Below are 23,662 nucleotides of genomic sequence, written 5' to 3'. Positions count from 1 at the left end.
GCGGAGCATGGCGATGGGGCAGCCCCCCCCCCCCCCCCCCCCCACACACACACACACCAGGTGGCAGCCCATGGGCTGCTAGCAGAGAGCTGGACGTGCCCCTTCACTGCAGGCCCAGCCTAGCACCCTTCCCTCGAGCCCCATGTGGGCCCTGCAGGGCCCCCCAGGCCTGTCCAGCCCTGCCTCCCCCTCCCCCCCCAACGGCACACGGCTGCTTAGAGCCCTCCCAGCCTGGAACTGACCAAGCAGAGATGGGAAGTTGGAACCGCCAGGCGGGTTTTTAATGATACACAGGATCTGCGCTAGGCTGGAGAGTGCAAGCTGCAGCTGTCTCTATGCTGGGGGGGCACAGGTGTGGGGGAGCAGGGCAGGGGGCACAGATGGGCAAGGGGGGTGCTTCAAGCAGCTCATGCAGATATGTGGCCAGCGGGCCTGTCAGACAGGGTCACCAACACAACGGGCCTGGTTAGTCCCTGGGGCCTCCCAGTCTCCATGTGCCCCAGCAGAGGGGCCCCAGGCCACCCCCTGCCTCTCGCCGTTGCAGGGTCCAGGAAGACCAGGAGTGCAAGCCCTGCCCAGCCCCAGGGGTCAGCCGTCCTGAGTGAGTTGTGAGGGTGCTGGTGCCCCGGGGCGGGGGAGCCCTGGGGGCGGTTCCCCGGGGAGGGGCTGCAGGCAGCGGGAGGCTATGCCAAGCTCAGTGCTGGGGTAGAGGCTCCCTGGGGAGGGGAGAGCTGGCTCCACTCTCTGTGCCTTGGCAGGGACGCTGGGCAGCAGCCAGACACCCTGGCTTGTCGGAGGTGCTGCCTCCCATCCCTGGGGCAGCTGGCGTGATCCTGGCCAGGCCAGGGCACTCCAGTGCTGGGCTCAGCACCCCCCTGCCCGCAGAGGGGCTGACCCCTGGGGACCCCAATCTCCCCCCCCCCCTTCCATGGGGCAGGGGGGAAACCAGAGCATGAGTTCCCCGGGCGGGGGCCGTGCATGCAGCCACAGCTCGCCCCAGGCCCCACTGAGCCCAGTGTGGGCAAACCCAGGACTGCACCACTGCTGATGTCTCCTTCCCAGGGGCTGCCCTAGTGCCCTCTCCACTGCCAAGCCGCGGATGCCTGGCCGGAGCAGCTCGGGTCTTGCTGGAGGCGAGAGGCCGGTGGGCTGGGTCTGCAAGGCGCAGCCGCCCCCTCAGCAGGCAAACTCCTCGAAGTTGCCGAGAGCTGGGTGCCGAGGTAGCATGTTCGGGGTGTAGCCGAGACTGTCCGAGTGGCTCCGCAGTGTGTTACAGGTGCTCTGGGGAGGAACAGGGGGTGAGAAGCAGGCAGTGTCTCCGTCCGTCCGCCCGCCCACCCCCTCCCAGATCCCTGCCCTGCTGCCCCTACAGCCGTGGTCTGCCTCCCCTCCCTACGTTCCTGGGTCCCTGGCTGGGGCTGGCTGCTGCTGCCATGACCCTCCTGGCGTGCTCTGATGCCAGGGCCGTGCCAAGCTCCCCCAGTTCTGGGCCGGGAGGGTCTGTGGGAGCCACATGCAATTGGCCTAGGCTGTGTCTGTAACATGGCGTCGCTGATGGCACAGGACGCGGAGGGTGCTAGTAAAACGTGCTGATGAGACAGGCGGGGCGGTCAGCCGGGCACTGGAGGAGCCCAAGGCAGAGAAGGAGCAGGGGGAAGAGGGGCAGCGGGGGCTGCTGGGCCGAGCAGCCGGGGGCTTTTGGGGGCTGAGCAGTGAGGGCAGGAGGGTGCTTGGGGCTCGGGGGGCTGTTGGGCTGAGCGGTGGGGGCAGGAGGGTGCTGGGCGGAGCAGCTGGGGGCTCGGGGGGCTGTTGGGCTGAGTGGTGAGGGCAGGAGGGTGCTGGGCTGAGCAGCTGGGGGCTCGGGGGCTGTTGGGCTGAGTGGTGAGGGCAGGAGGGTGCTGGGCGGAGCTCGGGGCAGCTGGTGTGAGGGTGGAGTGGATCAGGTTGCGAGGGGGATGATGGGTCGGGGTTGCCTGCACTAGCAGGGGCCTGGCCTCAGTGCCAGGAGCTCACTCCCCAGCCTGCATTCCTGTGTGGCTGTTGCAGGAGTGGGGTTGTCCCCACGCTCGCCTGACAGCTGCAGGCCCCCTGAGCGGTGCCAGCACTGGGGAATGGCTCCACCAAAGGGCCAGCTCCAGCTGCCACAGTCCCAGGTCCTGCCCTGCCTGTGGGGTGACAGCCTGGGCAGGGACCACTTGGCCTCCCACAGAGCCCAGGGCAGGGCCCTGCCCCCAGGACTCCTGCATCCGGCCCTGCCAGCTGAGGTAGAGTGGGGCTGTGGGAGACACGCCCGGCCCGGAGTCACTGACCCTGTGTGACAGAGACACCCCTCCCTCCCCCCAGTCAGTTGTTCCAATGGGGGCGACCCTCCCCGGGGAAAATCGGCTCCTTATTCCCAGCCGGGACGGGGCCAGTTCAGCTCCAGCCAGCGGCTCTCATCTAGGCCCTGCCGGCGGGAGCCAAGGGCCATCTGCCGCAGAGCCCCCCTGCCCAGACCGGGCTCCGGGCACCTGCAGCCCGCGCTCACGGCACCGCTGACCCCTCCCCTGCCCTGCACAGACCGGGCACCTGCAGCCCGCGCTCACGGCACCGCTGACCCCTGCCCAGACCGGGCTCCGGGCACCTGCAGCCCACGCTCACGGCACCGCTGACCCCTCCCCTGCCCAGACTAAGGCAGCTTAACCTATGCGGCAGGATCTGCAGAGCTCGACCCCTCACTGGCTCTTTTCTGAGCTCTGCCACTTGGTCAATCCCAGTTCTGAGGAGCAGGTGCCAGTGCCGGCAGCAGCCCGGGATGGCTCCGGAACGGGCTGAATCACCGGGCTCCTCCTTCGCGCCCGGGCAGCCCTGCTGGGTGGGCTCCACCCTGGTCCCAGGCCCCTTTTCGAACGCCCAGCCCCCACGCTGGGCTTGTGCCCAGCCCTGCTGCTCCCTAGCAGCGAGCTGTCCTAAACCCTCCGTCCCTTTGGCAGGCATGAGCCCAGCCAGCTGTCCCGGGCAGAGATCCCAGGCCGGGGCTGAAGGCAAAGCCAAGCCCTCCCAAGAGCTGCAGTGCCCAGAACCCGGCACTCAGCCCCAGCCGCTCGGGCTCCCGCCTGGCCCTGGTGCCGTGGAACCCGCAGCTGGGATATGCTGCACTTAGGGGTCTGGGTTTAGCTGCACCCACAGAACTAATGAACTCACGGGTGCAAAGGGGCACACACACTACCCCAGTGGACCACGGCAGGTGAGTATGGGGGGGCTCACTCTCCTGCACTCCCAGGACCCCCCTGCCGCACTGGGGCAGGATGAGGGGGTGGGGCTAGGTGGAGGGTGCTGCTGCGGGTGGTCAGGCCACCCACTGAATCAGGAGGAACATAGGGGAGCCTGCCCCCCGCTGCCGGGGATGAGGGACCCTGCTCCGTGCTCGCTCACGGCTGGCTGTGGCAGGGTGCACCATGCACGAGAGGGGCCTGGCATAGTGGCTCGTCCAGGTGCCGCAACCTGGCAGTCAGTGCCCGCAGCCCAGTGCCGCCGCCTTGCGTGGACACAGCCCTGCTCCCCCATCCGCGCGGACACTGCAGCAGCACCTCAGCTAGACCAGTTGTGACGAACTGGGAATGTTCTTAATGTTTTCTCTGAATACTGTGTGGGTGCCTCAGTTTCCCCTATGCAGTTCTTAAGTCTCTAGGGGGTGGGATCAGGGTGTATGGTTGCTGCAGAGCAAAGGGCCAGGGTACATAAATGCCCGACACTCTGTCTCCTGGCAACTGATGGCCTGGGCCCCTCCTCTGCAAAGGTGCCAACTGAAGGTTTTGGAGACAAAGAGATCAGGTGACCACCTGGCCCGGGAATGAGACAAAGGCCAGAAAGAAGGGGCTGGAGGGGGTTTCAGTTTGGAGCTGGCTGAGAACTAGAAGTGAGGGCAGACGTGGGTGTCTGGCTCTCTGAACCCCATAGTGGACCCGGCCGAGGGGTCCCATTCGCCGCTGTACCTACAAGCTCTGTTTTAGACCGTGTTCCTGTCATCTAATAAACCTCTGTTTTACTGGCTGGCTGAGAGTCACGTCTGACTGCGAAGTGGGGGGTGCAGGACCCTCTGGCTTCCCCAGGACCCCGCCTGGGCGGACTCGCTGTGGGAAGCGCACGGAGGGGCATATGCTGAATGCTCCAAGGTCAGACCCAGGAGGTGAAGCCGTGTGAGCTTCTTGCCCTGAAGACAGTCTGCTCCATGGGAGAGGAGGCTCCCGAGTCCTGACTGGCTTTGTGGGGAGCAGTTCCAGAGCATTGCCCTGGGGACTCCGTGACAACTGGTGGCAGTGGTGGGATTCATAGATTCATAGATTCTAGGACTGGAAGGGACCTTGAGAGGTCATCAAGTCCAGTCCCCTGCCCGCATGGCAGGACCAAATACTGTCTAGACCATCCCTGATAGACATTTATTTAACCTACTCTTAATGGGATGTACTGCACCCGGTGAATGGCGCTTCTTGCAGTAAGTGACTGGGGAGCAGTAAAACAAAGGGGGGATAATGAGGACCAGGCGTGCTGAAGGCTCAGAGAGGGACGGTTTCAGAGGGTGATTAACCTCTGGGAATGTGTGACCAGCGAGAAGGACTGTTGGAGTAACTGCAGCGAGCAGTCTCAGGGGCGGAGGAGCCTGCCGCTCGACCTGGGAGAGAGAAGGACGTTTGCAGTAACAGGGTTCCCCTGGGGATTGCAGCGAGCAGTCCCGGGGCGGAGGAGTCTGAAGCTCGACCCTGGCAAAGAGGTGGTGACCTCGAGAGAAGGGCTGGCACACTCGGGGTTCTTCCTGGAAACCATGGGGGAGCTGAGAGCACACGGGCCTCTGAGTCCAAAGCAACTTGGGAACAGTGAAGTGATGGCCTATCACCATCTCCTCAAGAAGGACATTGTGATCCTGTGCAAGAAGAGAGGGTTACGCATTGGGAAGTTCAGCAAGGCCCAGTTAATCGTGCAGCTGGAGGACGAGGAGCGCTCTAAGGAGCAGATTCCTGACCCAGACGGGGCTACAAGAGGATCTGGGAGCAGCTGGAGCAGTAGCCAGGCATCCCCAAGAGTCTGGTCCCCAATCAGACGGGGGTCTTCACGATCGGGTTCCCCATCAGGGGATCAGAGATGGGTGGGATTGGAGCTGAGTCCAAGAGGGCTGGAGAACCGTGAGAAGGAGCGAGAGGACCGTGAGAGAGAGCAAGCGCCCAAGGAAAAGCTGCAGGAGAAGCAGCGGCAGCATGGACTGGCGCTGGTGGAGCGGAGAGGCCTAGGGGGCTCCCCAGGGGTGAGTGGGGATAGACCCCGGGCTGCCAGTTCCACAGGGAGCCTCGACACTAAATTGCTGCCCCTGGTTAAGGAGGGGGGGGGGGAGGGGATGTGGATGCCCATCACACGGCCTTCACACAGGCTGGTGATTTGAACCGGGGGACCCTGCGGAAAAGCCCCGGTATCTAGCTCCCTTGCTTGGTCCCAAGGCCATAGATGCCGTCAGCCAGATGGGTGGGGTGGTGGACAGGCTCCCACTCCTGGCTCCAGCCTATATGTCGGCGTAAAGTCTCCTGAGCTCAGGCCCCTCGGACCCGCAGTGGGAGCGGAAGGTGGTGGTCAATGGGGAGACCTGCCTGGGGTGGCAAGACGCTGGGACAGAGAGAACTGTTGTTGGGCCCCGGGGGGTGCAGCCACAGATGCTGAGGGATTGTGTGACCTGGGGGAAGGTCCCTGGCACGAAGCCCCTCGCCCTGTCTATAGCCCGGATCTCTGTGCAGACCCAGGAGGGGTCGGGCTGGCTGGTCATTGGGGTTCTCCAGGATATCGGCTGTGAGGTCCTGTTGGGGGGTGACTGTGTCTCTTTGGGACAGGATCCAGGCCCTGCCCCTGTAACGGCCGAGGATTTGAATTTGAATCCCGCTAACCAATTGGCTAAGATGGAAATGGTCAGTGAAAATGCAAATGACCTGGCTGGCGGGGGGAGGTGCTGCTGGGCGCAGGATACCTGCCTACCTGTAACCAGACCCCTGGGGCTGAGTGGGAGGGAGAGATGCTCCCCGCCCCCCTGCACACCGGAGAGGGGGCTCACGCTGGTTCTGATGCTGTGACCAGAGCAGAGAGCTCGCTGCCTGCCCCCACTGGGACAACAAGGACAGTGCTGGGCACGGTGGGAGCTGAGACCCCAGCTGAGTGGGGAGACACCCAGGCAGGGCAGGTCGGCTGCCACCCAGGTTTGCCTGGTCCAGACATGCTGCTAGGAAGTGAAAAGAACAGGAGTACTTGTGGCACCTTAGAGACTAACAAATTTATTAGAGCATAAGCTTTCGTGGGCTACAGCCCACTTCTTCGGATGCATACAGAGTGGAATAAATATTGAGGAGATATATATATACACACATACAGAGAGCATAAACAGGTGGGAGTTGTCTTACCAATTCTGAGAGACCAATCAAGCAAGAGAAAAAAAACTTTTGAAGTGATAATCAAGATAGCCCAGCACAGACAGTTCGATAAGAAGTGTGAGAACACCTACAAGGGGAGATAGATTCAATGTTTGTACATTGAGACTATCTCCCCCTGCAAGCACTCTCACACTTCCCATCAAACTGTCTGCACTGGGCCATCCCGACCATCACCTCAAAAGTCTTTCCTCTCCAACCTAACTGGTCTCCCAGAATTGGCAAGACAACTCTCACCCGTCCACGCTCTCTGCATGTGTGTGTATACATCTCCCCAATATCTATTCCACTCCGCATGCATCCGAAGAAGTGGGCTGCAGTCCACGAAAGCCCATGCTCCAACAAACTTGCTAGTCCCTAAGGTGCCACAAGTACTCCTGTTCCCTTGTACAGACTAACACGGCTGCTACTCTGAAACCTGCTAGGAAGTGATTACACAGCAGGGAGGGAGCTACCAGGGACAGGGCTCAGAGGGGCTGTGACCCCAGGACAGACCAAGTTGCAGAGGGATCCCTCCTTGGAGAAGCTGAGGGAACTTGCTGGCCACAGCGCTGCAAACCCCCTTGGGGACGGCTGCAGGGACAGAGTCCTGTGGGAGAAGGGATTTCTGTACCGGGAATGGGCTCCCCAAGGGGAAGTAGAACTGGGGGGAATCGGGAGGCAGCTGGTGGTGCCCCAGGAATCCACGGGGTTCTTCTCTTTCGAGCTGCTGTAGGGAGGAGAGTGAGGGGACCCCTGAACCTAAAAAGGGAGGATTGGGAGAAGGGGGAAGACCCCTGGGTGGATCTCTTCCCTGAGGTGGGAGCCAATCTCCCCATCAGGTGTTCCCCGTTCAGAGTCACTGGGAAAGGAGCCCAGAACCTGGAGAGAGAGGTCAAGGACATGCTGGCTTTAGATGTGATCCAGTCGTTCAACAGCCCACAGGCCTCACCCGTGGGGCTGGTCCCCATGGAAGATGGGATGATCTGGTTCTGTGGGGACTATCGGAAGCTTAAAGCCATCACCGTGTGCGATGCCCACCCCATGCCTAGGCCTGGGGAGATTCTAGACAAGCTGAGGGGGATGGAGAACTTGGCCCTGGCGTACATCAATGACGTGTGTCTTTAGCCAGACGGGGGAGGAACATGTGTCCCAGGTGAAAAGGGGGCTGGGCTGCCTCAAGGAGGCAGGACTGACGCTAAAAGCCGAAAAGTGCAAGGTGGAGATGATCAGAGATTGGCCCATTCCCCAGACCAAGAAACAAGTCCAGGCCTTTATTAAGATGGCGGGGTGCTACCGGAGGTTTGTACCTCACGTTAGCCCCCTAGCTGCCCCCATCCCTGATCTATGTGAGAAGAAGCCAGACGAGATGGTCTGGACCGAGCAGGGCCCGAGGGCTCTCTGTAGACTGAAGGAGACTCTAATCCAGGGCCCGGTAAATCCAGTAAACCCAGACTTTGCCAAGCCTTTTGCAGTGTTCACCGACGCCTCAGACACAGGGCAGGGCACAGTGCTGATGCAAACCGATGCTGAGGGGGGGAGACACCACATCGGGTACCTGAGCAAGAGACTGCTGCCCCGGGAGCAGAACTATGCGGCCTCAGAGAAGAAATGCCCGGCCATGGTGCAGGCCCTTAGAAAGCTGCAGCTGTATCTATTTGGGCAGCACTTTACTGTGTATACTGACCACTCTCCTCCGACGTGGCGGCGTCACATGCAAGGGGCTGAGGCCGAGCTGCTGGGGACAGAGACACCTGTTCAGAGGGTGGCCAAGGTCCAGATGGGGGCTCTTAACCAAGAGAGCCCGAATTGCAGCTCTCCAGACCAGAGTGCTGGGAGAAGACCTAATCCCAGTTTGAACCTCAGAGGCATTGGGCTGGCAAAAGGGCACGGGCCGCATAAACCTTCCCACATGCGGCCTGCAAGTGCCATCAAGCACACTCGACCTAAGGAAGGGCCTGGTGTAACTCCCACCCAGAAATGGGAGGGATGCGGGGGCATCCATGGGAACGTTGGTGGGTTCGAACTTCCCCAGGTCACTGGCTAAAGTGACCCTGCTCAGTTTGGTCTCGAAGGGGGGAGAGAGACCCAGGCCATCAGTTGCTAGGAGACAAAGTGTCGGTGTGAGGAAGTGGGACTGTTCTTAACGTTTTCCTCAGTTTCCCCTATGCAGTTCTTAAGTATCTAGGGGGTGGGATCAGGGTGTCTGGTTGCTGCAGAGCGAAGGGTCAGGGTACATAAATGCCCGACACTCTGTCTCCTGGCAACTGATGGCCTGGGCCCCTCCTCTGCAAAGGTGCCAACTGAAGGTGTTGGAGACAAAGGGGTCAGGTGACCTCCTGGCCTGGGAAAGAGACAAAGCCCAGAGGAGGGGCTGGACGGGGGGTTGGAGTTTGGAGCTAGCTGGGGACGGGGAGTGAGGGCAGACGGGGGTGTCTGCCTCGCCAGACCCCAGAATGGACCCGGCTGAGGGGTCCTGTTCTCTGTACCTACAAGCTCTGTTTTAGACCGTGTTCCTGTCGTCTAATAAACCTCTGTGTCCCTGGCTGGCTGAGAGTCACGTCTGACTATGAAGTGGGGGGTGCAGGACCCTCTGGCTTCCCCAGGACCCCGCCTGGGCGGACTCGCTGTGGGAAGCGCACGGAGGGGCATATGCTGAATGCTCCCAGGAGAAACCCAGGAGGTGAAGCCGTGTGAGCTTCTTGCCCTGAGAACAGTCTGCTCCATGGGAGAGGAGGCTCCCCAGAGTCCTGACTGGCTTTGTGGGGAGCAGTTCCAGAGCATCGCCCGGGGACTCCATGACAGTCGTGCATTTAGGTGCACTGGCCCTTTGCTCTGCAGCAAGCACACGCCCTGATCCCACCATCTAGATACTTAAGAACTGCATAGGGGAAACTGTGGCACCCACCCAGTATTCAGAGAAAACATTAAGAACATTCCCAGTTCGTCACACCAGTCGTTTTCAAACTTGTTTTCTGGTGACCCAGTTGAAAATTGTTGATGCCCGTGACCTAACAGAGCTAGGGGTGGGGGGGGCTCTGGGCTGGGGCAGAGGGTTGGGGTGCAGGCAGTGAGGGCTGTGGGGTGGGGCCAGGAATGAGGGGTTCAGCATGTAGGAGGGGCTCTGGGTTGGGGCGCAGGAGGGGGTCAGGGCTCTGGGCTGGGGGTGAGGGATTTGGGGTGCAGGAGGGGGCTCTGGGTGGGGGTCAGCGGTGCAGCAGGGGTGCTAAGGCCGTCTTCCTGCCTGTCCTGGCACCTGGACTGCGCTGCGCCTCAGAAGCGGCCAGAAGCAGCTCCAGCTCCTAGGCGGAGACACGCAAGCAGCTCCTCGCGGCTTTGGCCTGCAGGCATCGCCCCCCCCCCCCCATTGGCCAGGAAGCGGAGCCAATGCTCGGGGCGGGGGCAGCACGTGGAGTCCCGTGCCCCCCCCCTTGGAGCCGGACCAGCTGCTGGCCGTTCCCGGAGCGCAGCGCGGTGTCGGACCAGCCTGCCTTAGCCAGGCAGCACCACCAATGGGATTTTAATGGCCCAGTCGGCGGGGGTCACCAGAGCCGCCGTGACCCAGTCCTGGGTCACCACCCGCAGTTTGAGACCCACTGGATTAGAGGAAAGGGGGCAGGTCCACGGGTGCTAACATGCCCCAGGCTGGCTGGGGGGCTCTCCCGGGTGGCGCTGAATCCGGCGTCACCAGCAGGTGCTGCGGCAGGGCCAGGACCAGCCCCGGGAGTGTCCCAGCCTGCGCGGAGGGGCCCCAGGGAGCTGAGTGAGCCGCGAGCAGACGGGCTGGGAAGGAATCTGCGCGGGGAGCTTTGCTGGTGCTGGGGAGGCGTCCTGCTCCCCACGCCGCCCCCCACACAACGGCAGCAGCAGAGGGGGGGAGGCCAACACCCCAGCTGAGCAGGAGCGGCAGCGGCTCCCTGGGGCTCTTTGGCACGTGGCAAAGCCGCAGGCTCCAGCCCGGCATGTCCCCGGGGCACTGGAGGGTCTGTCCTGCCGCCCGCTTGCAGCACGGAAGGGCCCTGGGCCGGCCCCTGGCTTGGGGCAGGAGCAGGGAAGTGGGTGACGGCGCACTCAGCCCTCCGGCCTGCAGGGACCCACTGCCCCAGCGCCTGCAGGAACGGGCTGGGGGTGGCTCTGCTGGCACCTGGGCACGACGCCCACCCAGGAGGACCCCACCCCGCCAGCGCAGCCTGCTGAGCTCACAGGTGAGAGCAGGTCACGCAGCGCCGTGGCAGGGACTGGTGCTGGGGCTGTTCTGATTCACCTCCGGCCGCTCGGGCCCCCCAGCCAAGGGGGCTGCCCCCACCCCCAGCACCCTAGCGGGAGGTCCCTGAGAGCAGTCTGCTGCTGCGCTGCCCCCGGCTCTGTCGGGGGCTCCCACGTGCTGGGCTCCAGCGGGCAAAGGGCCTGGCCGGCCACGCGTGTCAATGGGGCGGGAGGGAGCGGGAGGCCAGGGCTCTCGGGGTGCTCCTGGCACAGCCCCGCGGGGCAGACAGACAGACAGACAGAGGCGGGACGATGAGGCGAGGGACAGCCTGGAATGCAGAGGGGGCTGGCACAGGGGGGCAAGGCATGGGGGTGACAATGGGGTGACACAGACCCTCCCCTTGAGCAGACAGGCCAGGCAGAGAGGAGCCAGAAACCCCCTGGGCTGCCCCAAAGGCCCCCCCGCCCCCCGGGTGGGAGCCAATTGCCCCTGCTCTGGCCCTTCCAGACCCGCGCCCCCTCCCACCCTGGCTCACCACCTTGCGTGTGTCTGGGAAGGGGCTGCCCCTTCCCCTGCCTGGGCGCCAGTCCCTTGGGGCAGTCCTGTGCTGAGACGCGATGCGACGGGGGAGCCCTGGGACAGGGGGAGATGCTCTGTGCCCCATGGGGGGTCTGGCACCTCCCCTCCCCCATGGATTGTCTGAGACAGCAGCAGCCCCACCCCACAGCCTGGAGCAGCCCCAGTGGTGCTGGGCCGGGCGGTTCTGGGGGGACGGGGGAAGCTCAAGGGCCCCTCCCCTGGCCGGGCTGTTCTGGGGGTACAGGGGAAGCTCAAGGGCCCCTCCCCTGGCCGGGCGGTTCTGGGGGGATGGGGGTGTGACGAAGTGGGGGATTTTCTTGTTTTCTGTGGTTTTCCAATGGTTGCATGCCGAGCGGGTGGGACTCAGTGTCCTTGGGTGTTACTTGTTTAACAAGGTGAGGGGAGAGGGAGTTTGTTGTTACAGGGGACCAGAGAGGGAACTTGGGACCCCAGCCAATGGCCTGGAGGACGGATACCCCAGCGACTGGTGACCTGGCGACCTGGAGGCCCAGCTCGGGAGTCACAGCCGGTTCTGGCCAGTGGGAGGACAATGGGCTGCGGAGAGAGGACCCCAGTGACCTGACCAGCCGGTTCCAGCCAGAGGGGCCAGAGGACAGAAGCAGGAGAGGAGGCCCCGGTTTACGACCCTGTTTACCTGGAGAGAAGACAATGAACAGAGGCGGGGCCTGGGGCCGGGGATCTCAGAGGCCCAGCTGCGAGCAGGGGGGCTCGGGGCTGGAGAGGGGGCGCAGGCAGAGCCCACCTGGATGCAGAGAGACTGGGATGTGCTGGGCTGAGAGAGGCCAGGCCTGAGGCCCGGAGAGTTTCCTGTGCTGTGTTCAACACTCAATAACCCTCCTGTGTTACGCTGGCTGAGAGTCACTCCGGTCTAGAGAACAGGGGGTATCAACCCCTTCGGGGGGTGGAGGCCCCAGGAGTCCAGAGCGAGGGGACTCCCTGAGGGGGCCCACGGCAGACAGACGTGCTAAGGCTCAGAGAGGTGTGGCTCCAGGAGGTGGAGGGGCCTGACCCTGGGAAAGAGTGGACCTCCGAGAAGGGCTGTCTCACTGAAAGGGGCACCCCCCGCGGACCACACGGGGCCAAGAGTGGGCACGGTCTGTGAGTCCGTGACAGGGGGAAGCTCGGGCCCCTCCCGTGGCTGGGCGGTTCTGGGGGGATGGGGGAAGCTCAGGGGCCCCTCCCCTGGCCGGGCGGTTCTGGGGGGACGGGGGAAGCTCAGGGGCCCCTCCCCTGGCCGGGCGCCCGGGGGCTGGTTACCAGGTTGTCGCTGTTACTCCTCTGGGGTCTCTTCTTGTTCTTGTAAAAGCTGAGGAGTTTGTCCCGAAACACCTGCGGGGCAGATAACTGGGTCATCACCAATGCGGGGGGGAGGGCAGGGGGGCTCTGCAGTGACCTCTCGGGGGGTCCCCATTGTTGGGGGGTCCTAGCCCCTTTGTACTTCCCCTGCTCGCTGTGCCTCCCTGGGAGAGTCCAGGGGGCCGGCACTAGCCTGAGTGGCGGGAGTCCCGGTTTCAAGTCCCGGTTCACCGTGTGGGGCGCTGGGCAGCCCCATGGGGGCACAGCCCAGCCCTGCTTCTCAGGGGCGGGGAAATGCATGAAGGGGTGAGCCGTGCCCGATGCTGCAGTGAGGGGCAGAGCTGGGCCATGGACACCTCTGTGACCAAGTAGGAATTGTTCGTAATATTTAATCATGCCTGTGTGGGCCTCAGTTTCCCCTACATGCTGCATTGTTACCTGTCGGTGAGGGGAAGGCATGGTGGGGGGGCACGGGCGTGGGACGGGGTTGGGGGCACATGCACTGGGGGCTGTGGCTGTGGTCAGCATTGAAGCTGAACTAGTCCCAGGAGCGTTGTCGAGGGGGAAGGCTCGGGGGGCACCAAGAGCCCCCTGCCCACCGCTGCTCGGCCCCACAGCCTCACCTCGTACAGGTAGTCGAAGATCTCCAGGATGGTGAGGATGCTGGCCCCGATGAACAGCCCCATCTGGCCCCCGATGTCCCCTGGGGGCAGGGGCAGAGTGTGAGTGGGCAGCCGGGCCACGCGCACCCAATGCTGCTCCTGCAGCGTGGCCATGACAGGCGGGGGCCACCCCACCCACGCCCACCCAGAGCCAGGAGGAGGCACTGCTCCCCCCTGGCCGCAGGATTCCAGGTCCTCTGGGGCACCCTGCCCCACTGCGAGTGCTCCCCCAGCACCCCCGGGCAATCACCCAGCCCCCCAGGCACTCCCCCAGCCCCCCCGTGCACTCCCCCAGCCCCCCCAGGCACTCCCCCAGCCCCCCCGTGCACTCCCCCAGTCCCCCCAGGCACTCCCCCAGCCCCCCCATGCACTCCCCCAGCCCCCCAGGCACTCCCCCAGCCCCCCCGTGCACTCCCCCAGTCCCCCCAGGCCATCCCCCAGCCCCCCCGGGCACTCACCCAGCCCCCCCGGGCACTCACCCAGCAGCCCTGCCACCTCATATGCTTTCTTCTGCTCGATGGTCTCATAGTTCAAGGCTTCAAAGAAAACGTCCAGCACCAGCACATTGTCCCTGGGGGGCGCCAGCGGGGCCGGGGCCGGACACAGACAGACAGACAGACAGGGGTGAGTCCAAGTGACCAGTGTGGTGACACCAGGGCCCCGCAGGGCTAGTGTGGGCACTGGGGGGCAGGCTGGGAGGAGCAAAAGGGGAGGTGCACCATGTGGGGCTGTGGTATGTTGAGGGGGTCACTCATAGGGGGCATGCTGTCCGCAGCGGGGGGGTGTACTGGGGGGTTGTGCTGTGCATGGGGGTGATGTCTGGGGGAGCTGTGTGCGGAGGGGCTGTCTGGGGGGTGCTGGGGGGGGCGTGCTGCATGCGGGGGGGACTCACGACATGTACTGCGTGCGGGGGGGCTGTCTGGGGGGTGCTGGGGGGGCGTGCTGCATGCGGGGGGGACTCACGACATGTACTGCGTGCGGGGGGGCTGTCTGGAGGGGGCTGGGGGGCGTGCTGCATGCGGGGGGGACTCACGACATGTACTGCATGCGGGGGGGCTGTCTGGGGGGGCACTGGGGGGCGTGCTGCATGCGTGGGGGGACTCACGACATGTACTGTGTGCGGGGGGGCTGTCTGGAGGGGTGCTGGGGGGGCATGCTGCATACGGGGGGACTCACGAGATGTACTGCGTGCGGGGGGGCTGTCTGAGGGGTGCTTGGGGGTGCTGGGGGGGGGCGTGCTGCATGCGGGGGGGACTCACGACATGTACTGCGTGCGGGGGGGCTGTCTGGGGGGGTGCTGGGGGGGGCGTGCTGCATGCGGGGGGGGGGGACGACTCACGAGATGTACTGCTCGCTCTTGTTGTACTTCTTGGCCAGGTACTTGGCCGAGGCCTTGCTGGGGATCTTGACCATGGAGAGCTCCTTGCCGTAGCGCACCATGTCGCAGGGCGTGCGGCACACGCAGAACTCGCTGTCCTTCTTCACCAGGAAATCTGGAGTGCGAGGACGGGCGTGAGCCGAGAACAGCCTGACCTATGGGCCGGAGAGCGATGGGAACAGGGACGGGGACGGCCCGAGAGCTATGGGGATGGGATGGGGATGGGACGGAGAGCGATGGGGACAAGGCGTGAGCCAGCACTGCCCCGACGGGCCGGAGACCCAAGGGGTCGGGACGGAGAGTCACAGGGATGGGGCGTGAGCCAGCAGCACCCTGACGGGCCGGAGATCCCCAGAAACTGGGCCCATACACAAGCCCTCAACTGCTTGAGCAACAGGGCCAAGGGGGTCCAGTCCCTCCCCTCTCGGGCAGCGACACGGGCTGGGGAGGAGACTCTGGAGGTTCCCCAGGGGTCTCCGGCCCTGCTTCCCATGTCCCCCAGGGGCAGCCCCAGTGCCGGGGATGGGTTGAGCTGGAGCAGGGGCGTGGGTGTCAGGATCCTGGCCGGGTGTGGGAGGGGTGCAGGGGACGAGGCACGGCCCAAGGGACGGGCCGCGGCGAGTACATACCCAGGGCAGGGTCGGCGCACTCCTTGTACTGCTCTGGCGTGCACACGTTGGCGTTCCCTGGGGAAGGGGGCACAGGGTCACTCGGGGGCGTGGCGGGGGGTGGGGGGCTGCAGGAGCCATGTGGGCGGTCGGGGGCTGCTTCTCATTAGAGCCCCGTGTCTGAGGCTTGGGGAAGGCCGAGCCCAGGAGCACTGGGGGGGCGCCCTCCTCCTCCTGCCCCCAGGACCAGCACTTCTCTCCCCAGCAGCCCCCTGCCCTCTCCTCCCCTCCCAGCTCCCACTTGCATGCAGCATGGGGCCTACCCACATCGCCCCTCCCCCAGCATGGGGTCTCCCTGCAGCCCCCCTCCCCCCCCTCCCCCACCACGGGACCTCCCCACAGCCCGGCCCGCGCCCCTCACCGGGCATGTGCACCATGCGGCAGTTGCAGTTCTCGGCCAGGTAGCGGGTCTCGCAGTCCAGGCGGCAGGCCGTGATGCTGTAGCTGGTGAAGAAGTCGGATTCAATCGGGGTGGATTTGCAGTCCCCCCAGGGGGGCGGGAGGTAGACCAGCTATAACACACACAGGGTTAAGGAAAAGGCGGGGAGTGGCCAGGACCCCTGCCCCCCGCCCCTCACCCCCGCCCCTGTGCTGTGATGTGACCCCCCTGCCCCTGCGCTGTGATGTGACCCCCTCACCCCCGCCCCTGCGCTGTGATGTGACCCCCCTGCCCCCGCCCCTGCACTGCGATGTGACCCCCTCGCCTCTGCGCTGCGATGTGACCCCCCTGCCCCTCGCCTCTGTGCTGCGATGTGACCCCCCTGCCCCCTCGCCCCTGCGCTGCGATGTGACCCCCCTGCCCCCTCACCCCTGCGCTGTGATGTGACCCCCTCGCCTCTGCGCTGCGATGTGATGTGACCCCCCTGTCCCCTCGCCCCTGTGCTGTGATGTGACCCCCTCGCCCCTCGCCTCTGTGCTGCAATGTGACACCCCCATCTGTACCATAGCAGCAGCAGGGCCCCCCCCCAGAATGGCAGCTGGGCATTTCACAGGCTGGCACGTGGGCACACGCAGCACACATGGCACCACACTCACTTCTGTGCACACACGCTACAGGGCTGCAAATGCACACGCATTCGACATGCATGTGCAGACATGGCGCTGCAGGCCCCCATGCACACACAACGCGGCGAGCAGGGCATTGTGGGTAACGCCAAGGGGAACAACTGCTGGAGGAGGGCAGCAGAGAGGGACAGCACGAGGAGGGGGGCAAGGTGTTGCGTGCCCGTGTCCCGAGGCGGCTGAGCGGGGTGGCGCGGGGAGCGGGCCGAGTGGGTGCTGTACAGAGACAAGGGAGGCTGCTTCCCTTACAGTAACTGGCTCAGCGAGTCCTCATCCGCATGGACCCCACTTGAGGCGCAGGTGCCTCGGGCGTGAGATCAGACTCTTTGGCCAGCAGAGTCCGGGGGGGCCACGCTGCACCCACACGTCCTACAGTCCCACCCCATCCTGCCGCTCCCTCACTTCTCCCAATCCGGGCTCTGAAGGAGGGGCTGCCTGCAGGCGCGGCTGGTGGGATCCACACGGAGAAATCATCACCAAGAACTGCAGAGCCTGTCACCCATCTCACTCCGGGGAGTCTCTGTCTCACCCAGCCCCCCCAGGGGCACTCACCCAGCACAGACCCTGGCGTGGAGTGCCAAACTGTATCCTACTGCCCCGCCGGCAGGTGTGTGACATACCTTATTGAAGGGAACCTCAGCTGTGCCTGGCCGAGCACTGAAGGATGAACACACCTGGTGTGTATGAGCAAGCGCTGTGGCCAGTCTGTACCTGATATCGGAGCAGGACATGGTGTCAGGAGTAAATAAGAACAGCAACAGAAGGAACAACAACAAAGGTTGCAGGAGCTCATCAACATGCTACTCTTCAGTGCCCCAGACTCCTTCAGCTTTGACAAACCTTCCCAAGGGACAGACCAAAACCAATATTTCACAAGATTTTCCATTGCTACCAAGCTCCACAAGGAAACTAATCATATCCAGGTATCTTCTTTATTTTATGCTATGGGGAAGCAAACAGAGCATCTCTTTAAATCCTTTGACTTTACTGACGATGGTGGCAGAGACGACTAGGAACGGGTTCTGGCTGTGTTTGATGTCCACTTCATACCTCAGAGCAATGTGCTTGATGAAAGAGCATGTTTCCACCAGAGACTTCAAGAACCAGGGAAAATGCTGAGAGTTTTATAAGAGCTCTGCATACATTGGCTGAAAACGGGGATTTTAGGAACGCAAACCATAAAAATAACAGAGACAGGCTGGTCATTGGGTTAACAGATAAAAACCTTTCACAGCAGCTGTAATTGAAGAGAGATTTAGCCCTAGCCACGGCTATCCAGAGAGCAAAGCATTCTGAGCTGGTGAGACACCAAAACCTAGGGCAACTCGAGAACCTTGGAAAACTGGAAACTAGCTTAGGGCTCGTCTACACCGGCCACACTAAAGCGCTACCACAGCGGCACTGCCACGGCAGTGCTTTAACGTGCCTTGTGTGCATTAATGGCTATTAGCCGGGATGGGTAAGGAACGGTGTCCCTAGCCTCTGTCTGTCAGAGGGTGGAGATGGATGGCAGGAGAGAGATCACCTGATCATTACCTGTTAGGTTCACTCCCTCTGGGGCACCTGGCATTGGCCACTGTCGGCAGACAGGATACTGGGCTAGATGGACCTTTGATCTGACCCAGTACGGCCGTTCTTATGCTCTTATGTTCTTATGTGTGGTCACGGCGCAGCGCTGGGAGCGCGGCTCAAAAAAACACCTCAATGAGGGGCGTAGCTCCCAGCGCTGGTGCCTTGTCTACACTGGCGCTTTAGAGCGCTGAAACTTGCTGTGCTTAGGGGGGTGTTTTTTCACACCCCTGAGCAAGAAAACTGCAGCGCTGTTAATTGCCAGTGTAGACAAGCCCTTAGAAACTGTAAACAGACACTCATTATCATCAAACCCCTGAGGCAAGGAGAGAGAATGCCCAGGCTAAGAGGGACAAATTCCAGCCTAGGTGCAGAAGATGTGGAACAGGTCATATCCCGAGAGATGATGCATGTCCAGCCAGAGATGCAGGGTGTAAAAAATGCACAAAATGTGGACATCTTGCAGCTGTTTGCTGCACCAAAGCAGTCAGTGGGTTGACTCATTGTGATGTTATTGATATAATCTGGGACCATATAGATCAGGTGTAGAGAGGAGGGGTTTACATTCATTAGGAACTGGGGAAACTTTTGGGATGGAGGGAGCCTGTACAGGAGAGATGGGTTCCACCTAAACCAAAGTGGAACCAGACTGCTGGCACTGAACATTAAGAAGGTTGTAGAGCAGTTTTTAAACTAGGAGATGGGGGAAAGCCAACTGCTGCAGAGGAGCATGTGGCTCGGACAGAGACTTCTCTTAGGGGAGAGTCTAATGATAGAGAATCTCCAGGTTATAGTCAGGAGCAGAGGATGGAGGAGGATAATGTAAGGGCCAGATCAGATGAGAAACTTGTCTATATTGTAACTTCTGTTCACTGTTTGCCATATTGTAATTCAAACCCCATTTTAAAACGCTCACTCCATTTTGCAAACCCTGCTGCAACCTTCATTGTTGCAAACCCTGCTGTAATCTTATTAGTTTAGTTTAGATGTGTGAATGAGGTAAGTATGGATGATGGAATCAACCTCCAGCCCCAGCCTGTCCTGATTAAATAGAGTTCAAACACCAACGGCTGAAGATGCAGACAAAAGCCCTAACAAAGTAAGAAGAATCCACCCTAAAAAGAAAAGGTACAATAGAAGGAAGATCAAAGCCAGGTCCGAGGCTGAAAGTCAGGTCTGCAATTGACGGGTGATCAATCACCAAACCCAGAGGCAGCGTGACACAGCAAGACCTATAGACTCTGGATTCAAACTGAAGCCTACAAAAAGGATGGGTGAGATGGAAAACTTTGGAGGAGGGTAACATTCTGCTGCCAACATGGAAGGGCATCGGTGCGCCCAACAGAGACCCAGCTCGTCCTTGTGCCCGGCTTTCCTGGCCAGTTACCGACACAAGCTACGAACCCAAGCTACAAACTCAAGCAGGACTGGTAACTATGCAGCAGCTGCAGAACATCTGATGGATGTGTGTGTGTGTGTGTGGGTGGGTATTAGGTATAATGTGTGTGTATTAGGATTAAGATATTAGTTATTGGTCATAAATCAAATTGTTATCATAACAAATGTGGCATCTTTATCTTGTCCCCTTTAATAAGATCCTGCTAGTTTTTATTGGTATAACATGGTTAGCCAGTGGGGTGAGACCGAAGTCCTCTTAGTCTGGCTGGTTTGGTGCCTTAGTAGTGAAGGACCCCCAGCCTTGGGCTGTAACTGCCCTGCTCTAAGCCAGTGGTCTTTTTTGATCACGCACCCCATCAGTAAAAAATATTTGAGCAGGCACCCCCTGACGCGTCAGCTCCACAATTTTTGCCAAAGCAAAAAAAAAAGGCCACTTGGACTCCCGCCCGAACTGACGAAGCAGCAAAAAAACAAAAAAACCCGCTCCTCCTGCCGCGCACCCCAAAGGATCCTCTTGCGCACCCCCTGGGGTGCGTGCACCCCACTTTGGAGACCACTGCTCTAAGCAATTTGTCCTGAATTCAAGTATCAGAGGGGCAGCCGTGTTAGTCTGAATCTGTAAAAAGCAACAGAGGGTCCTGTGGCACCTTTGAGTCTCAAAGGTGCCACAGGACCCTCTGTTGCTTTGTCCTGAATTGGTACTCTCAATTGGGTCCCAGTGAGCCAGCACTGTTACACTCATATTACAAATAACCAAGAGACATTGTTTCTGGGATCTGTCCCTGGTGAGGACACAGAGCCTGCCTGGAAAGTGAAACTGAATATTCCTGGCAAGATTGTTTGTCTGTGCAAAAAAGCTGTTTGTCTGTGAATGAAGTGTCGGAATGTCTGTCTAATGTCTCAGAAGTGAATCTGGAATTAGATAAAGAGCAGAAAGGTCTCGTTGGTCAGGACAATGTTTCTCAGGAGCAGATTAAAGTGGATGGTCAGGTGGAAGCCCTAACTGAGAAAGGAAAGGGTGGATTTTGGATGGGTGATGGATTGTTGGCTGATACAGCTTGTAAAAGGGAACCTGAAAAGGGTAACACTGATTTGCTGGAAGTAGCTCAGTGTAGTGGGAAGAGCAGCAGTTTGTCTGTTGGGCGTGGCCGTGTGCCTGGTAGGGAAAGTTTGGATGGGCCTAGGCAGCCTTGTGAGCTGATGGCTGTATCTAGTCAGCAGTTTGGGAAGGCAAGGAGAGTGGAAGATGAGTGTCCCTATACCCTACCTGTTTCCTGTGCGAAGAATAGTGACAGTGAAGGAAATGTGCCTGTGTCTCCAAGCAGTTGTCTGTGAACAGCCCTGTGTGCTGGGACAAGGGAAATGAAATCCCAAACTGTGTGTCTGCTAAAGGAAAATGTGTCTTCAACTCTTCTTTGTCTGTGTAGCAGACAGAAGGTGCCTTTCGGCCTGTGATGGTTGAGGTTAGTGCAGTTGTCTCAGAGTTGGTTCTGGATTCAACTCAAGCCCAGGAGGGGAATGGTCCTAAGTCTGTGTCTGCTGGGGAGAATGGCACTGGAACTAAGTTGCATCCAGTGAGTGTCTTAGCAAAATCCCAGAGAACAGACAATTCTGGTGCTTGTATTTTGCCTGTTGCTCATGTGTGGTTGGAGAAGGGTGTAACAACTCTGTCTGATCAGGGTGATACCCTAGCCAGGGCACAAGGAGAGCAGAAAGGTGATTTGGTTGTGTTACCTACTGACAGTTTGGAAACTTGTAGCAAGAAGGAAAAGATTTCTGAACTTGTGTGTGGCAAAGGGAAGGAAAATACTTCTGACCCTTTGACTATGAAATCCAGCAGTTTGCCTGAAAGGGGATTGGGTAGGAATCCACCTGCTGGGCCAGAGGTGATTCTGGATGTAAGTGAAACTCCGGCGTTGATAATGGCTCAGCAGAGCAATGCTTCTGTGGAGCAAGGTAAAGGTGAATTGGTGCTTAGAAAGTTAGAAAATTCCTGAAAAGAAAAATTTTCAGGGTAGTCTTTGCAAGCAGTTTGCTGTAGCTGAAGGGTGTGGAAGTGATTTGATCAAGGAAGTTTCAGTTCCTAACAGCCAGAAATGTTCGGTGGTGAATGGATCCACTGACTGTCCTTTTGAAAGATCCAGTGTGGGTAGCTTTGAGACAGTCTCAGATGGAGTAAAAGCTCTTAAGGAAGTTGAATAGCCCTATAACCAAGTGGCTGTGCTTGACCAGTTTGTTGGGGAGACAATGTTGTTGAGAGAGGAATGTCTCCATGCTAATTCTGTAAGTGAGCAGTCTGTGCTTCAGGGTCTAAGGACAGATTTGGTTACTGGTGTCAGAGCAGAACAGTTTTATGGCGAAATGCTTGAGGATGCGGGGGAGAGCAAGCAAACTCTCACCCTCAGACTCGGGATTTGTGTGGTGTCTCTGTAAGACAGAGTGCAGCCTTGGAGATGATAGCAGTTAATGATCTGAAAACTGGTAAACTGGTTCCTGTCTGTGTTGATGCAAATTACCTGGCTGGCAGGGAGAAGAAAGACTTACTAATAGCTGTTAGCACAGAGAGCCCACCCCATCAGCCAGTGGATTCTGTTAAGCAAGAGAAATCAGGGTTTGATCCTTCAGGACAAGGAGGAAAGAGAGACCTTAATTTTGCAAAGGGAAACCACAGGGTAACCCTAAAACTCCAAAACTCCAATGGTATTGAGCCAAAGGTGTGGCATGACAAAAATGATTGTAAACGGACACTTGCAATGGATTTGTTGTTATTGCTAATGGTGATTTTTGTAACTAATGTGTTGCTATTACCAAGAACTGTAAAAATGTACAATGTGCCGAATCTTTTGGAGAATCCCTTGAACATGTTAAGAATGATACATAAAAACACACTTTGTATTAAAAGGCCTTGTAATGCTGATGTTGCACAGTTAGTACCTGTAAACTGTAAACAGTATTGGAACTTTTCACAGGAAAAATGACATTCCAGACCTGACGTGCTGTATGAAAAGGGAAACCGAGGCACGCTACCATATTGCTTTCATGGCTAAATGCCAAGATTCCTGTACTATAAACAACCTTAATATCTACATTGTCTTGATGTTAATTGGGTTCCAAACATTTACCAGAGCTTGTATGGATAAAGTAGCTATGATCTTTAGCTCTTGGCAAGATCACATGAGACATACAGGAACCATGCTGCAAGAGCAGATCCAATCCACTGTTGTTCTAACCAAGTTTTACCTTGAGTTTGTAAAAAGATTGAATCATGTTATTGAACATGACTTTGATAAACCATTTCTGTTATACACTGGTACGGCTTCTAACCCAATACTAGCTGTAGTGAGACAGACCCAAGGACGGGGAGCTCTTGGGATGCAGTCAGTGATATTTGTGTCATCCCTTCCTGCATCCATTTTGCATTGGGGGTGTGACGTTATTGATATAATCTGGGACTGTATAGATCATTGTTGCAACCAAGGTCCTGTAGTGGCACCAAATCTTGTCCAAAGGGGGTCAAGGAAGATGTCTATGAAAAGGTTATGATTTGCTGGTTATGATTATGCTGTCTGTATGTGTGTATCATTTTTGTATTTAAAGTTATGAATGTTGGCTATGTACTTGTATCTCAGTGTGTTTGATTCTAAGTAGCACCAGTGAAGCATTTGGTCAGTTTCTTGAGAAGGGACTATTCTCAGTAAGTGCCCAATCAAGAAACACTTAACTGACAATGGACCTTGGGAGACTCCAATCCACATCTGAGGAGCCTCCCTGGGAACGTTCAAGATAGAATCATAGAATCATAGAATATCAGGGTTGAAGGGACCTCAGGAGGCATCTAGTCCAACCCCCTGCTCAAAGCAGGACCAATTCCCAACTAAATCATCCCAGCCAGGGCTTTGTCAAGCCGGGCCTTAAAAACCTCCAAGGAAGGAGACTCCACCACCTCCCTAGGTAACGCATTCCAGTGCTTCACCACCCTCCTAGTGAAAAAGTGTTTCCTAATATCCAACCTGGACCTCCCCCACTGCAACTTGAGACCATTGCTCCTTGTTCTGTCATCTGCCACCATTGAAAACAGCCGAGCTCCATCCTCTTTGGAACCCCCCTTCAGGTAGTTGAAGGCTGCTATCAAATCCCCCCTCATTCTTCTCTTCTGGAGACTAAACAATCCCAGTTCCCTCAGCCTCTCCTCATAAGTCATGTGCTCCAGTCCCCTAATCATTTTTGTTGCCCTCTGCTGGACTCTTTCCAATTTTTCCACATCCTTCTTGTAGTGTGGGGCCCAAAACTGGACACAGTACTCCAGATGAGGCCTCACCAATGTCGAATAAAGGGGAATGATCACGTCCCTCGATCTGCTGGCAATGCCCCTGCTTATACAGCCCAAAATGCCGTTAGCCTTC

General features: G+C 59.2%; 1 protein-coding gene across 1 annotated transcript in view; it reads right to left on the bottom strand.

Moving 5' to 3' along the window:
- Positions 1–254: 254 nt before the first annotated feature.
- Positions 255–23,662, bottom strand: part of ASIC3 (acid sensing ion channel subunit 3) — a 49,848-nt gene continuing 26,440 nt past the window's right edge. Inside the window, exons 4-10 of the mRNA XM_054016980.1 lie at positions 15,592–15,742; positions 15,192–15,248; positions 14,524–14,677; positions 13,664–13,755; positions 13,146–13,225; positions 12,484–12,555; positions 255–1,281 (exon numbers count right to left, since the gene is read on the bottom strand). Of these exons, the coding sequence (XP_053872955.1) occupies positions 1,177–1,281; positions 12,484–12,555; positions 13,146–13,225; positions 13,664–13,755; positions 14,524–14,677; positions 15,192–15,248; positions 15,592–15,742 (711 nt within the window). The 3' untranslated portion in view covers positions 255–1,176. The remainder of the gene's footprint in view (positions 1,282–12,483; positions 12,556–13,145; positions 13,226–13,663; positions 13,756–14,523; positions 14,678–15,191; positions 15,249–15,591; positions 15,743–23,662) is intronic.

The sequence above is a fragment of the Malaclemys terrapin genome, chromosome 2, assembly GCF_027887155.1.
Source record: "Malaclemys terrapin pileata isolate rMalTer1 chromosome 2, rMalTer1.hap1, whole genome shotgun sequence".
Lineage (NCBI taxonomy): Eukaryota > Metazoa > Chordata > Testudines > Emydidae > Malaclemys > Malaclemys terrapin.
Note: the sequence above shows the minus strand (reverse complement) of the source record. Positions and strands in the feature narration are given on the sequence as shown.